The 16,146-nt window shown below is 35.4% G+C and overlaps 1 protein-coding gene across 4 annotated transcripts in view; it reads right to left on the bottom strand.

The window, feature by feature from the left end:
• IFT46 (intraflagellar transport 46) overlaps nucleotides 1-16,146 on the bottom strand; it is a 214,716-nt gene that overhangs the window by 54,397 nt on the left and 144,173 nt on the right. For all 4 annotated transcript variants that reach the window (XM_090411983.1, XM_090411982.1, XM_090411981.1 and 1 more), the window contains 2 exons: nucleotides 16,016-16,109; nucleotides 1,098-1,232 (listed from right to left, as the gene is read on the bottom strand). In XM_090411983.1, coding sequence (XP_090268109.1) covers nucleotides 1,098-1,232; nucleotides 16,016-16,109 — 229 coding nt within the window. The remainder of the gene's footprint in view (nucleotides 1-1,097; nucleotides 1,233-16,015; nucleotides 16,110-16,146) is intronic.

The following is a 16,146-nucleotide window of genomic DNA, read 5'->3' as shown; positions in this document are numbered from 1 at the left end:
GCTACATGCTATACTAATAACAAGTAAGGTGTTCTCAGAGGATACTGGAAGTAATAACTTATTACAGATACGCACTGCAGTTAATATCTGTAATAGTATTCTGTATTCTACATAACCTGAATTTTTCTTCTACTGCACTTTTGTCTACTAAATTGCAAACTACTTCATAAAAAACATAAATTAACCCCCACATAGTTTTAAAACCGAATAAGAAACTCAAAGATTGGAATCAGAGAGTTTCTTGCCGAATATAGTAAACTATAAAGTATCGGTGACCACTGGCGTAAGCAAATGCAAGTGACCCTAGCACGTAGTGCAATACCGGTAGACTCGCAGCAAAGTCGGTAAATTCTGATCGCTATTCATAGGTATTTTCCATAATGTAAAAACACATTTCCTAGGAAATGTATGCTGTTATTACATTATGGTAGGGAGGTCACTACCCAGACCGGTTTCAGCCTTTTTTGAGGCTTCATCAGTGAGTAGCTAGACCAAAGTGTATAGCGAAAAGAACTTATATACTCTGCGATAAGAGTTTCCAAAGAGGTGCAACCATTAAGGTACTTAAGTATAAAGAGCTAATAAGCTTCATTTCGGCAACGAAAACATTATTTAAATTAAGGGGATATTAAATCCCACATAGTTTTAAAACCGAATAAGAAACTCAAAGATTGGAATCAGAGAGTTTCTTGCCGAATATAGTAAACTATAAAGAATCGGCAACCACTGGTGTGAGCAAATGCAAGTGATCCTAGCACATAGTGCAATACCGGAAGACTCGCAGCAAAGTTGGTAAATTCTGATCGCTATTCTTAAGTATTTGAGTTTCTTATTCGGTTTTAAAACTATGTGGGATTTAATATCCCCTTAATTTAAATAATGTTTTCATTGCCGAAATGAAGCTTATTAGCTTTATACTTAAGTAGCATAAATTAACCATTCATGAAAAAGAGAGACTAATATATCAGAATAACACAAGAATAAATGTTATTCTGATCTGTCCAAATTAATTTTTTATATCATTTATTTCTCAATTACTACAAGAAAATGACATGCAATACATATATACTGTGCATGTGTGTGTGTATAAGACTTACTACTGCTTTGGTTGTAGTTTCTTTTGAAATAGCTCGCAACTGAAGGTCTAGAACTGTGGGATCTGACTGTTTAGCACATGGTTCATCCAGAACATGAAGACCTAATTTATCTGGTTCTTCATCTGGTCTTGGAACCTAAGAAAAGAAAAATAAGTAACTTATGTTTGTGCTGCTGTAACAAAAATTACAAGTTAATCCTGGTTGAGTTTTCAGATTTCATGCATTAAAACAATTTTTTGGGATATATTTCTGGTTGCGTATAGGATACTATAACAGTTTAATACCATTAAGACTTGATTGCCAATTTTCTACAACCTAGAGTAATTTAGCTTAGGCATCTTGCTTTTATACAAAATGATCTAAAACAATAACAGCTTTTTTTTTTTTTTTTACAAATCCAATTCTAGTAATGGGCAGGTGGTTAATTCCATCAATGTGCATATGTGTTTTTTCTAGTTTGTTCATTGTGAAAAGGGCACTGCTACTTTAAGTTTCCTACTTGAACTTCCTGATTTATTATTATTAATTAATAATAATAATAAACCTACACCTCATAAAGGACCTCATAAGCATAGCCAATAACAACAGTGAATCTTGTAACACTAGACGAAGAAACAGCGTTCACCCGCATTGAACACCTTAATTATTATTTTTTAATAATTTCACACAATGTATGAAACCTATAGTAAATTAATAAGCACCAAAGCAGTCATTAAAGTAGGATTTCCAGTTTATCTAAGTCCTATTTTAGAAACTGAAGGTGGCCTTCATTCATGGTATATCAAAGCTCTCCAATAAGAAGTGATAAACTTATATTTGGCAGTGAGAGTCACTTGCCACCTAACCATGCCAGTGTGACTTATTTTGATCTATACTAATCTAATCCAATTTTGATATAAGGAAATTTTATTGCATCAATCCATCTACATCAGCCTTTCTTCCCCTGGCCATTTTTGTTTCAAATATCTGTTAACTCATCATCATTTGCCATTCTCTTTAAGTAATTGTACCAACTCAGATCAGCTTTATCAAAATGTTAAGTTTATCAAATTAATGAATATAATAATAATGCTAATTCTTTTCACATATCATTTTAAGACACATCTGCAAAACACCTGTCAGATCCAACTGCTAGGAATGGATATAATGACTCTGTCCTAATTAATGGTATTTAATGAAATTAGATATTGCTGACATATCATAATTTTGTCTTCAATTAGATTTTTTGGTGCAAAATAATAGTATGCTACTACAAATCATAATAAATTCACTATCAAAAGTACTTATGTCTAAAATCAGCTCCAGCTGCTGTGATGACAAATAGCATTAGTGAACGGGATGAATATCATCATTATATTTTTTTCATCATGATAATTCTTTTGCATTATCATCAAGAATGATAATGCAAAAGAATTTTGTATTTTTTTCCAAAGCTGTCTTGGTTTATTTTCATACCTGTTTATATGCTTACATCTTAAAGACTGTTTTGGGGTAAAATACACAGATAAAAGAGTATACACAAATATCCATATCCAATTAACAGACATAACACATTGTGGTCAAAGCAAGTAAAGTTATGTGCCAATCACATACAAAAACTGGATTTTTGGCTTTGCTATTTTTTCTTTATAACATGATTTATCTTTCCTGAATTTTTAGTATTATTCCCTTCGTGGCACATATTGAAAATGTAGGGTGTTGATTTTTTGTAGAAATGAGTAGAGTTATGGTTCTGTGCAACTCCAAACTGCAGAGACATCAATGTACCATAGCAAAATTTTTGGCTACGGTTATGAAGTCATACTTTTTGTATGACTTCATATTCCTGAATTAGTGATTTAACTTCCTAAGTCCACTAGGTAATTTCTGTATTGCAGTGATGGGGAAATCAACATAGAGACATTTTTTAATAAACTATTCTGCGAGAAAATATTTACTGGTATGAGACTTAACAGTCATGAAAACTGAATCATGATGGGAGGAATGGCAAGATTCTATGTAGGAGGATGGATTAAGTTATGCAACTATGGAAGTAATTATGATGAAATGATGATTGCATGTTTGTCCAGTTTAGATTTATTAAGTTGGTGCAAGAATGTCTCCATAAGACATTACATATTAATAGAGATCTACAAGTTGTCCAACTGGTCATACAGTCTGCAGAGTTATGTATAGAAAACAGCCTGGAGATAACTTATTATGAGCATGAATGCCATGAGTATCATGAATAAAGGGTAGAGCTTGTGGCCTTAGTGACCTCATATTGCAGGTATAAGTGAGATCTGGCACAATTAGAGGCAGTTATACTAACTGGTGAGTGTAAAAGGTAGTGTATTTTTAAGGATAGACAAGAGAGAAAAGGATATGCTGTTAATGATATTGAATAACTTGAATCCAGTTAGGGCAGAAATTGATATCTGCAATACTAGCAACAATTTTGCATGTAGCAGTGAGTTTGAAGTTATCTGGAGTGAGGAGGTGTGTTTAGCAAGATCAAATACATGGTGAGGTTTTGTTACAGAACTAACAGATCAGTTTCTGATGATGATAAAATGCATTAAGAAAATCAACCTGATTAGTGCTAATAAGTAATCATCATGGAAGACAAATGATCTGAACATTGACTGGTTAGCAGTGAACAGTCAAGCAGCACGTGACAGAAGGAACTTGAGATGTTAAATCTAATTATTGTGTCAGTTAAACATGTGACTGTTCTGCCTCTGCTTGGTGACAGTGTTTGTACTGTACTGACCTGGAAAGTGCCATTATGTATATGGATATTCCAATATGGATTCTCCAATACTTGGACAACAACTCTTGATATGGTGATAGGTCAGTAATTTGCTATATCAGTCTTGGGGCCTCCTTTATGTAATGAACTATTTTCCCCTCTTTCCGTCCCCATGGGACTAACCCAAAGCTGAGACTTAGATTAAACAATATGGTGAAGGGCACTGAAAATTCCCTTGCTGCTACATGTAAAACTTGAGCTGGTATACCATCCAATCCAATAGCTGTATTCACATAAGGTTCTGTAATATGCTATGCACCTACATTTCATTTACCTCAGTTCCCACATAAGCCTTTGGCTCTCTCGTTCCTGCAATATCACAACCTGGATGACTATTTAGACTGATTCAGTTACCATTCTACCATATACATTTTTTCTTTTACTTGCAGCATATTGCAAGAACTATTTGGGATTTTCTTTAGCCTGCATTGTTAACTTCCTTTTATAACCTGCTTTTGCCTTTCTTACTACATTAGTTACCCTTCTGCTTGCTTGTACTGTTCATGTGCCTGCATGTCACCTTTCTTCTTAAATTCCCTCCACAACTGTTTCTTTTTTTCTTTTTTTTTTTTTTTTTTTTGCAGCTCCAGCTTAATGATGATAATCATCCATTTAATTACCACTTGATTTACTCTCCTGATTCTAGGTACACAGTCTGCCATTATCTCCCTAAAACACACTATTCCTCCTTGATAACATATTAAAGAATCTTAATGTGAATACAGCTGTGGGACTGGATGGTATACCAGCTCGAGTTTTATGTGTAGCAGTTTTACATGCCATGGCACTGATCCAAACAATCTCCTAAACTTGTCATACTTACCAGCCCTGTAATTCCACATATATCCTGTCTTAACTGAAAATTCCATATATATTTAGCCACCATATGATCACTCTCGCCAACTGATGGCAACGTGGTCATATTCATTATAGACAAATTCTCAGATGCAATTCCTAGATTGAGCACTCTTGAACACCTATATATATATATATATATATATATTCCATCACATGCTGACTCAGGTAACTATCCCTTGGTAAATGCATAAATTCCATTTCCTTCCTCTCACATGTCCTCTCCTCCTTCTAATCTATGTTCCACTAGTTGAAATCACTCATAATAATTACCTACTTGAGTCTATTTGCTGATGGATACTATCGTCATCATCTTTTTCAACTCCAGGTCCATAACAGCATCCAACTGTATATTTTGTTCTGCTGGCCTCAACCTCACACCAGAGAGCTTCAAATGTGCTATTTTCACTGCAGTTGAACTTCAACTTTCTTTGGTTGCAGTTTGTCAGCTATCATCAATAACACCCTCCCCCATTCTTTTCTCTCTATCCTCCCTGAACACACTATATCTTTCATATTCTATCCTACTATAAATATATCTTCTTCTGTTAGCCATGTCTCACTAATGCCAATAACCTTTGGCCAGGATGAGCCAACCAATGCCAAAAATTCCTCCTACTTGTTTCAAATGCTCCTAGTATCAGTGTACATAAAGTGAAAAAGCCCTTTAGGCCCACCACTATCTGATACTTTATACTAACAATCCCATTCTGATTTGTTACCAGTGGTAACAACTTAGGCATATTATGCACATTCTTACCCTGAACTGCTTCACTGTGCCTGCATATCCACTGAATCCTACCCCCTAAAAGCTCTTCTTCTTCTTATTGTGCTATCTTCTATCGAAGGTCAGCGACCATCTTGGCGAACAAACTACGCTCTTGTGCTAATCTGAGCAGTTGTGCACTGCTCTTTCCTGTCCACGTCTTGATGTTGTCAAACCATGATATTCTTTTTTTTCCACTAGTTCCTTTGCCATCAATTCTTCCTACCAAAATAGTTTGTAGAAGTTGGTATTTGCTGTTTCTCATGATGTGTCCAAGATATGATGTTTTTCGTTTCTTGATTATTTGTACAAGATGTTTAGCTTTGCCAATGGATTTTAATACATCTTCATTGGTAATTTTTTCTGTCCATGATATCTTTAGCATTCTTCTGTATAGCCACATCTCAAAGGCTTTGATTTTCTTGATGGTTTTCGCCTTCAATGTCTATGTTTCAACTCCATAGAGCAGAATAGACCACTTGTAGCATTTCAGCATTCGGCATCTGACTTCCATGTTTAGGTCTTTATTGCAGAATAGTGTTCTCATTTTCATGAAGGACTGCCGTGCAACTTCAATCCTTGTCTTTATATCTATTTCTGGATCCCACCGTTCATTAAGCCAGCAACCAAGATATTTATATCTTGACACTTGATCAATATTTTTCCCATTGAGTGTCAGTTTCATAGATGAGGCTGGATGTTTGCTGATGATCATGTATTTTGTCTTGTTGATGTTTATATTTATTCCCATTCTTTGGCTTTCTATGTATACTCTGTCAACGAGTTTTTGGAGATCCATAATGTTATCTGCAATTAGCACGGTGTCATCTGCATATCGTAGGTTGTTAACAATCTTTCCATTTATTGTGATTCCCTCTGGACATTCTTCCAATGCTTTTTTAAAGATTACCTCTGCATATATGTTGAACAGGAGCGGTGAGAGCACACATCCTTGTCTCACTCCTCTTTTGATGTTAATATCACTGGTGGTAATGTTGTCTAATTGAACAGTAGCTGACTGATTCCAATACAGATTTGTTATTAGTCTTATGTCTTGTTCATCTAGTCTTATTTGTTGAAGGATTTCTATTAAGTTGGTGTGTCTGACTTTGTCGAATGCTTTTTCAAAATCTATGAAACACATAAAGACAGATTTCTGTTTTTCTATGCATTTTTGTATCAATATTTGGGTACAGAAAAGGGCCTCTCTAGTACCAAAACCATTCCGAAAGCCGAATTATGTTTCACTTAGAGTTTCTTCACTTTTTCTATAAATGCGATTCTGAATTACTTTCAAAAATATTTTTAATGTTTGGCTCATTAGACTAATAAGTCTGAAGTCACCACAGGAATTCGCTTTGGGTTTCTTTGGGATAGTGATAAATGTAGATTTGAGCCAATCTGATGGAAATTCATCACTTTCATATATTTTATTAAATAGTTTTTCAAGAAGTTTGATGTTATCTGGTTCGATTAATTTTAAAAATTCTGTTTGCACACCATCTGGTCCACTGGCTTTTCCTGTTTTACTTGTTTGTATAGCATTCTCTATTTCGCATTTCATGATTGCTGGTCTTTGAATGTTATCTTTTATATTTATAGGCTTCTGTCTAGTATCATTGAAAAGTTCTGTTACATATTTTATCCAAATCTGTGCTTTATTCTCTTCTTCTAGAACTATTTTTCCATTTTCGTCTCTTAGAGACACTATTTGCTTTTTCCTCAGTTTTCCGGAAATTTCGTTGATTTTCTTATACAGATTGAAATTATCATGTTGTTTCTGAAGCAGTTCAATTTCAGTACATAAATTTTTCATCCAATTTTCCTTGGCTTCTTTTATTTTTTTCTTGATGATGTTATGTGTTTCTGTATAACTGGCTAGGTCTTTGTTTTTATACATTCTTCTTGTATCAATAAGAGAAAGAATCTCATCTGTCATCCATTCCTGTTGTTTTATATTATTCACATAACCTACTTCTTCAATACTTGTTGTTACGATTGCATTCTTTAAGCTATTCCAAAGAGATTCCACACTTTTATTTTCTTCTATGTTAATCTGTTGTAATCGCAGGTTAAGCTGTGTCTTGGCACTTTTATTTATGTTCGGGTCTTTCAGTTTTTCTATATCAATTTTCTTTTTCTTCTTTTGTGATTTTTTAGCTGATTTTAATCTAAGACGTACTTCTGCAACTATGGGATTGTGGTCTGATGAGATATCTGCTCCAGGATAAGTCTTTGCACTCTTTATACTACTGTGGAATCTTTTATTTATCAGTATATAATCAATTTGATTTCTGACAATATTATGTTGGTTATCTTGAGGCGATTTCCAAGTGTACAGTCTTCTTGTGGAAGTTTAAACCAGGTATTTGCTATTGTTAGATCTTCTTCCTCACAGAATTGGACTAGGCGATCTTCTCTGTCATTTCTGGTGCCTAAGCCATGTTCGCCAACAATTTCTCCATCACCCCCTCTTCCCACGTTTGCATTGAAGTCACCCATCACTATGTTTATATCATGTTTCTTTGTTAGGTTTTTAATCTCTTTTAGGTGTTCATAAAACTCTTCAACATCTTCTTCACTTTTGTCAGCTGTGGGTGCATAAGCTTGGATGATATTTATGTTAACGGGGTTTCCCTTAAGTTGTAACAGCATTATCCTTTCAGAAAATGGAATCCAATTTATTATTGATTTATTGATTTCTTCATCTACTATTACAGCTACACCATGTCGATGTTTGTTCTCATCATTCCCAGAGTAATACATTGTCATATTATCTTGTTGACACTTTCCAGATCCTGGCCATCTTGTCTTGCAAATTCCCAAAATCTGGATGCCCAGCCTCTTCATGTCTCTTGTGGCATTTCTTAATTGCCAGCTTCATACAGAGTTCTGACATTCCAAGTTGCAATTTTAAAAGTGGACACCATTTTGAGCCCGGAGATTCTTCACACCCCTGTCCCATTTAAGGGACACCGGGAACTTGGGGCCAATTGTAAGGGTTTGCTCGCCATGGTGGTTGTTCTGGAGATAAGGTAGAGCAGTAGTTTCTCCGTTTGCTTTCTGCTCCGCAGTATTACAGACATACACAATATAATCATATTGCCATCTGCAAATCTCTGATCACAAGCTTTTCCGTCATCATTTGGCTTCAACCTTGTGTCAGTACTGACAATGCTGCTTCCCAATGTCAGGGGCGGTGACCCCAGCAGGTACTTATTTAATGGCAGCACTACTCGCCATGTCACCGAGTTGTCATTGGGCTTTGTGAGGTTTTAAGTGAGACAGAGTTGCCACTTCTGCTCCCCCACACCCTGATAGCTCAGTCGCTGTTGGTCCACGGCTGCTTATTCGCCAGATTGCTCTGCTTATATCGCAACTAACCTCCATATCTGAAGGCTGTTTCCCGATCCGCCACCTGGGGACGCACCCGGTAGTAGTCAGCTCTGCCCCTAAAAGCTCTAGTTTCCTTGATTCTGCACTTTCACTTCATTGAACACTTTTTTGCAGTCTCTGAACACCAAATCCATTCAGATGCATACCATCCTTCTTGGATTAGTCCTTTCACCTGTCCAACTCACTCCACAAACTCCACACAACTCCTCCTGCATAACCTCTGCATCAAGTCATTCACTATTATGGCCTTCCTTCTCAGCCCTACTCTGTCATATCGTGGCAACAGACACACTATCTTAACTCTCTCACTCTTTTCTTTGGCTACTTCCAGTAATTCTTTCATGGCTACTCTCATGCCATACTTTTTGCCTTTTAAATCATTTGTTCCAGCCACTGTGCTCATTTTTTTTTCAACCTTTTGATTTTATCAACGTTTATCAATCACACCTTTTATGATTGAATCGCCATACAACACTTGCTCCTTCATTTTTCTTTCTCTCTTGGTCAAGTCCTCATTTCTCTTATCTCGCACTTCTTTCTGTTATCAGTTGCCCCACTCGCAGATATTTCTGCAATTGCTACAACTCCCGCTTCACCATGTGTATCACTATGCACAACAGACCTATCTTCCTCATTGTAGCCAACTCTTCATTCTTTACATCAATCATACTAGTCTTTCATTCAACACTTTTATTCTCTCTCTCTCAATTGTGTCACATTTAATCTCACTCTCAATCTTATCTGGCATTACATCATACACATTTTCAATTGTATTCTGAGTTCCATCCACTACTTCAATCTCGTGACCTGAGACACACACTTTGATTCTGCTTGCACTGCATTTTTGGCACGCTTTTCCGCCATCAATTTCAAGCCAAATTCCAGCTGCCTTTAGTAATGCATACATTTCACTGCACAAAGTCCCTTTGATTAAATTCTTTAAACAATGACACCTTGGAAGCCATTGCTCTGCTTCACATCAGTGCCACGTGCAGTGCTACATAACTTACCACGCAAAAGACTAAATTAACAATATTTAAAACAAAACTTTTAACTTAAACTAATTAACTCCACAATACAGTCTAATTATAACACAGTTTTTTAAAACTAAACAACTTAGATTCTGGAGTTCTCCACACACAGTTGTACATTGATATACCATCTCAAATAGCTAAAAGACTTTGGAAAAAATGATTCAATTTTACTAAAATTGAATACTTTTTAATATTGAGATTAATACTGAGATTATATGAAATATAAAGTTAGAAGATCTAAAACTAGTTAAATAGAAGTAAGCTGTGTGTGCATGTATGCACATGTGACAGTTCAAATAAGCCGCATTTCTTATAATGATCTATTTTATTCACAACTTATTTTAATGGCATTACAATGCCAAACCAATAATCAAAAAATATGTTTATTAACTGGCTTATATTTTGCTGGATTTCAACTAGCATCTTCAATTACATGTTACAGTTAACATGTGATGACCACTAGTAAATGAAACAATTCAAATTGTACTGGACAAAAGACCTGAAGTCCTAATTTGACACACTCTAATGTTGCAAAAAAAAAGTATTATAGCTATGTAGGAGTTGATCTTAAGATAACCGACACCCAAATTTTTAGCTAAATTAATGCAACCATACTTGTCCTGCGTGAACGTGTCCAAAATGTGGTCTGCCAGTCCAGACTTGCCATAATAATGGTAGCAAACATATTTTTTATGTTCACAAAGGAAGATGTTAACAGATTTCCCTGTCTGTCCATAGTAGGCCAATTCAAAATCACATGCTTCATACACTCCAAGATATGCCAGGGGTAGGAGTTTATCCACAGGAGCAGAAGTACTTTGGCTATCTTTTTAGATGTACCTCAGACATAGGGAATAGGAATAGTGGTGTTTTGTTCGTGTGTTTCAGGAGGGGAAGTAAGAGAGCCATGTAGCATTTTATCTATTTTGTAGGAGATGTAGCCATTGGCAAGGAAAGTATGGTGAAGATATATTAGTTTGGTGGAAAGAGCTGCATCACTAGAACAAACAGCTCTAGCCGTGCGTGTAAGTGTTTTAAGAATACCATATTGTTGGGCTGGATGATGATGTGACCTAACAATATGGGTCATATCATCATGTGTATGTAGATATCTGTATGTTGGTTTTTCTATAAATGGAAAAAGATAGTGAACCATCTGAAAGCTGGGTGACTAATGTGTCAAGAAAAAGAAAACTGTTATTTGATTCTTTTTCCTACGGCGAAGTGAATTTTGGGGTGTTGGTAGGTAACAAAAGAATCCAAGGTGTCTTTCCATGGGGCTGAATGGCAAACAGATCATCAACAAACCATAACCACAGTATGGGTTTGTATAGCTGTGATAACTATTTTGTTTTCAAAGTGTTCCATGTAAAGGTTGACTAAAGGGGATGAGAGCAGGGGGAAACCCATGGTGGTACCATTACTCTGTTTACAGATTTTTCCTTGCCATATAAAGTTACCTGCATGCATAGTAAATCTGAATAATTCAAAGATATAAGGGAGGAAATCAGATTATTAATTGTAGAGTGCAAATTAGTGGTACATTAGTAAATAAAGACGTGATATTGAAAGTAATCATTGTCTACATTTTAACTAGTTATATGAAATGGACAGAATTTTTTTTTATAAAAATAAAGGCATTGCTAGTAGTTGGTTTAACATGAACAGGTTTTATTTGGTTGATTTCTTTGAGCCAAAGTCACTTTTTTCAATAATTTACGGACTTATTTCTTTTGTGACATCGTGGGATCTTGATTAATAATTTAGTAAGTAGAATTGTCATTTAGGAGATCCTGCATTTCTCTTAAATGCAGGATTTTCTAAATGATAATTATGATTGTCACTGTTATTGTACATTGTAAATTATACATTTAGATTTTGCAAAATCTTTCATAAAATGCTACATGAGGAGCTGGTAATTTTTTTTAATTGGATTGGAAGAGGTTGGACAGTAGATTAGTGTGTTTACTGAAGACTGGTTGTTTGATAGCTATTAGCAAGTTGTGTATGGGGGAGTAATATCCCAGACAAGTCATGCCCCAAGGATCTGATCTGCTGCTGTTTGACTTGTATTTTAATCATATTACGGAAAGTTTGAATGGTAACATCCAGTTGTTTGCAGATGATGCATAACTGGGAAGAATTATAGGAAGTAGAGACAGATGTGGTTTTGCAAGAGGACTTGAATATACTGGATGAATGGACAAATGAATTGGGTTACACTTTCCAGCATTGAAATAGTAAGGTGTTTAATGTAGAATGTGCAACTAATGGGGAGATCTTAGAGGAAATGAAGGATTTGGGGGTGATGGTGGACAAAGACCTGAAGTTTCAGGAACACATTGCTAAAATTGTGAGGGTAACACAATGGATAATGGAAGTCATAAGGAGGACACTGATGAAAAGTAAGGATATTCTGATTCCACATGGAGAATTGTGCATCATGCAGAAGTGATATCCGAGGAAAAAAAAGTAATGAATAACTAACTCTTATTTAGAAGTATTGGTCAAGTGGTAATAAATTATTTAATAACCAACTAGTTTCACTGGCTGTTGCTGTCGGCATCTTCAGGGTACAAATAAGGTAGGCAAAGTAAATTACAAGCTAGCTGTTAACTGACAATTCTAATTCAATAACAAAATATTACTGAGTGTGAAACAATACACGTGTTGCGGATACATGATTTACTTGTTGAGAAACATTTTGTAGTTGGCACTGAGGTTCATTTCATGTGTGTTTAGTGATCTGATTAAGGTCTTCCATATATCAGGTGGGATTAAACCTTGATCCCTGTTGAGGTTTTTTGTGGAACGAGCAACTGTAACTGCTTCTTTGAAGATTCTGGAACGGTAGTTTTCTTCTATATAAGGCATATAACTTTTATTCCATTCAATAACGTGGTATTATTGTCTGTTATTTCTTACATAACCAATGTGTTCCCTTTATCTATTTTGAGGCTTCTAGACGTCTGACCAATGTAACTAAGACCACAGGAACAAGGGATGTTGTAAACTTCAGAATACTTGTAGAAAGGATGGAAGTCTTTTGGTGATCTTATAAATTTCTGAATAGTTTCAATTGGCTTGAAGGTCACTCTAATATTGTGTGGTTTTAGGAGGAGAGCCAGTTTTTTGGAAATGGTACCAACGTATGGAATAGTTATAGTGGTGATATATTGGGTGACATCACATTGTCTTTGTGGTATGTCAGAGAAGAGAATCTTGTTGACGAGTCTTCTAGGGTAGCCATTTAAGGATAGGGCGTTGGAAATTGTAGTCAATTCTTCTTGTAGATCATTTTGTTCCGTAGTAAACTGTATAGTTCTTTTCTTTAGCATATGAATAATGCTAAGTTCTTGGGAGATGTGATGTGATGAGCTGAAGTGTAGATAACGTACAGTATTTGTAGGTTTTCTATAAACAGATAAATTGACACTGTTATTTTCTTGTTTTTCTATTATAATGTCCAGGAATGGTAGTTGTTTGTCCTTTTCAAGTTCTAGTACGAATTTGATGGTATGGTGGAACTAATTGATTTTGTTTATGTAATCCAATAGCTCTTCCTTTTTGTTGTTCCATATGATAAAGATGTCATCTACATATCTAAACCATGCTGTAGGTGTTAATCTGAGATAAGATTTTTCTTGTGCTGACCTATTCCATAAATAGGTCAGCACAAGAGATTGATAGAGGACTACCCATGGCAAATCTGGTTAATTGTTTGTAAATGGTTTTCTTCCATACTTATTCAGTTTTAAAACAATGTGGGATTTAATATCCCCTTAATTTGAATAATGTTTATATCGTCAAAATGAAGCCTATTGGCTCTTTATATTTAAGTAACTTAATGGTTGCACCTGTTTGACAACTCGTATAGCAGAGTATATAAGTTCTTTTTGCTATACCCTTTGGTATCTATTTGGTCTAGCTACTCACTGATGAAGCCTCAAAAAAGGCTGAAACCAGTCTGCGTAGTGACCTCCCACCATAATGTAATAACAGTATACATTTCCTAGGAAATGTGTTTTTACATTATGGAAAATACAAAAGATTAGCGATCAGAACTTTCCCCACCTTTGCAACGAGTTGCCTGAGATTGTACTACATACTAGGACTACTTGCATTAGCTCACGCTAGTAACCACTGATACTTTTATAGTTCACTATATTCGGCATGAAACTCTCTGATTCCAATCTTTGAGTTTCTTATTCGGTTTTAAAACAATGTGGGATTTAATATCCCCTTAATTTGAATAATGTTTATATCACCGAAATGAAGCCTATTGGTTCTTTATATTTAAGTAACTTAATGGTTGCACTTGTTTGACAACTCGTATAGCAGAGTATATAAGTTCTTTTCGCTATACCCTTTGGTATCTATTTGGTCTAGCTACTCACTGATGAAGCCTCAAAAAAGGCTGAAACTGGTCTTGGTAGTGACCTCCCACCATAATGTAATAACAGTATACATTTCCTAGGAAATGTGTTTTTTACATTATGGAGAGTACCAAGATTACCGATCAGAAATTTCCCCACCTTTGCAACGAGTTGCCTGAGATTGTACTACTTGCATTAGCTCACGCTAGTAACTGCCGATACTTTATAGTTTACTATATTCAGCACGAAACTCTCTGATTCCAATCTTTGAGTTTCTTATTCGGTTTTAAAACAATGTGGGATTTAATATCCCCTTAATTTGAATAATGTATTTTTCTGTTTAAATTTGTTTCACTATAAATTTACAATTCACTTCACTCAGTGACTCACTAGACACAGAGGGAAAACAAACTGGTCTCTGTTCACAACAGTAATGAACATTTTTTTCACAAATCAGAAAAAGATGAATCAAAAACAGGAACATTTGTTCTATGGCTACCCTGCCATGGGCCAAAAAAGGCCAACCCATAATAAAATTTTAAGACAGACAAAGTATCCCAGGGTTGAGGGTGTAAGATTACATACTCAGTCTTGATGTTGCACATATGTGCAACAAAAGCCCTGATCAGCTGTGTTCTGCTGTTAAATACACTGTGCAAAGGATGCAGTTTGTGATATACCAGAAAGAGCAGCACATTAAATATATGTTATCTATGCTTGTGTCACTTTTCTCCTTCTTACACACAGAAAAATTATTACAGCTACATTCAGTGCATCACACAGCACTTCCTGGTGGTGAATTTTGGAACTACCCCCCCTCCCCCAGACATCATTTCCACATGATGCACAGTGTATTTCTGCAAAGTTTTACACCCTTTGAATCACTCACTAAGTGATTCTACACAAGGCCTTAAAGTTATAATAAAATTATAGTTATAATAAAAATTATAGTTATAGTTATAATAGCTATAGCTATATAAAGTTAAAATTATAGCTATAATAAAATTATAAAAATATAATAAAATATAATACTTTAATTTTGATCATGTTGTCATAGATTTAGTCATTGATTTTCAAAAGAATGATGAGATATTGGAAAGGATACAGAATCACTGACTAAGGTGGTCTATGCTGATGTGTATGAAGAAAGACTGAAGGAATGAAATTTGCAGTCTGGTGGATAAAAGGTACAATTGAGACATAAGCTGGTAAGGGATTATTACCAGATCAATATAGATGACATTTTTCATAGACTGGGGTGAGGGAGGAAAGATAGGAGGAGGAGAAAGAGGATAAGAGAACATCCATGGAAGCTGTATAAGGAGGATGTGTGCAGGGGAGTGAGGAGTAGGTTTTTCTGCATGCAGAAAAACCTACTCCTGGTGAGTTTAAAGCACAATATGATGAACTGTGCTTGTGACAGTGGGACCTCCCACAATGAGTATTTGGACTCCATACAGGTCTGACGACGATAAGTTGCCTTCAATACATAATGATTATAAAATAAAATTTTGTACACAATGCAAACTGCAATGCTTGAATATTAAATTATTGTAAGTGTAAAGCATTCACCCCCTCCCCCAGTAATGTAAGTTTGCTTTATTTCATGTATTAAATAGAAATAATAGTGCAAACAACTTCATATGAAAATAATTTACCAGTGCACTTAAAAATGAAAGAATCCCCTACATTTAAATTACCTTAATAAAAGCATCAATATCACCAACTGCAGGTATGAAATCTGGAATGAAGGGTCGTAGTTTGTGGTCTAGCTCAATTGTCTGAGGTGTATATCTGTTAGAAATGGAATCTTTTATTATAGCTTTAAATG

This window comes from Typopeltis vanoorti, chromosome 22 (genome assembly GCF_054136105.1).
Source record: "Typopeltis vanoorti isolate ZY-2024b chromosome 22, IOZ_Tvanoo_1.0, whole genome shotgun sequence".
NCBI classification, from domain to species: domain Eukaryota; kingdom Metazoa; phylum Arthropoda; class Arachnida; order Uropygi; family Thelyphonidae; genus Typopeltis; species Typopeltis vanoorti.
This window is presented reverse-complemented; position numbering and strand designations above follow the sequence as displayed.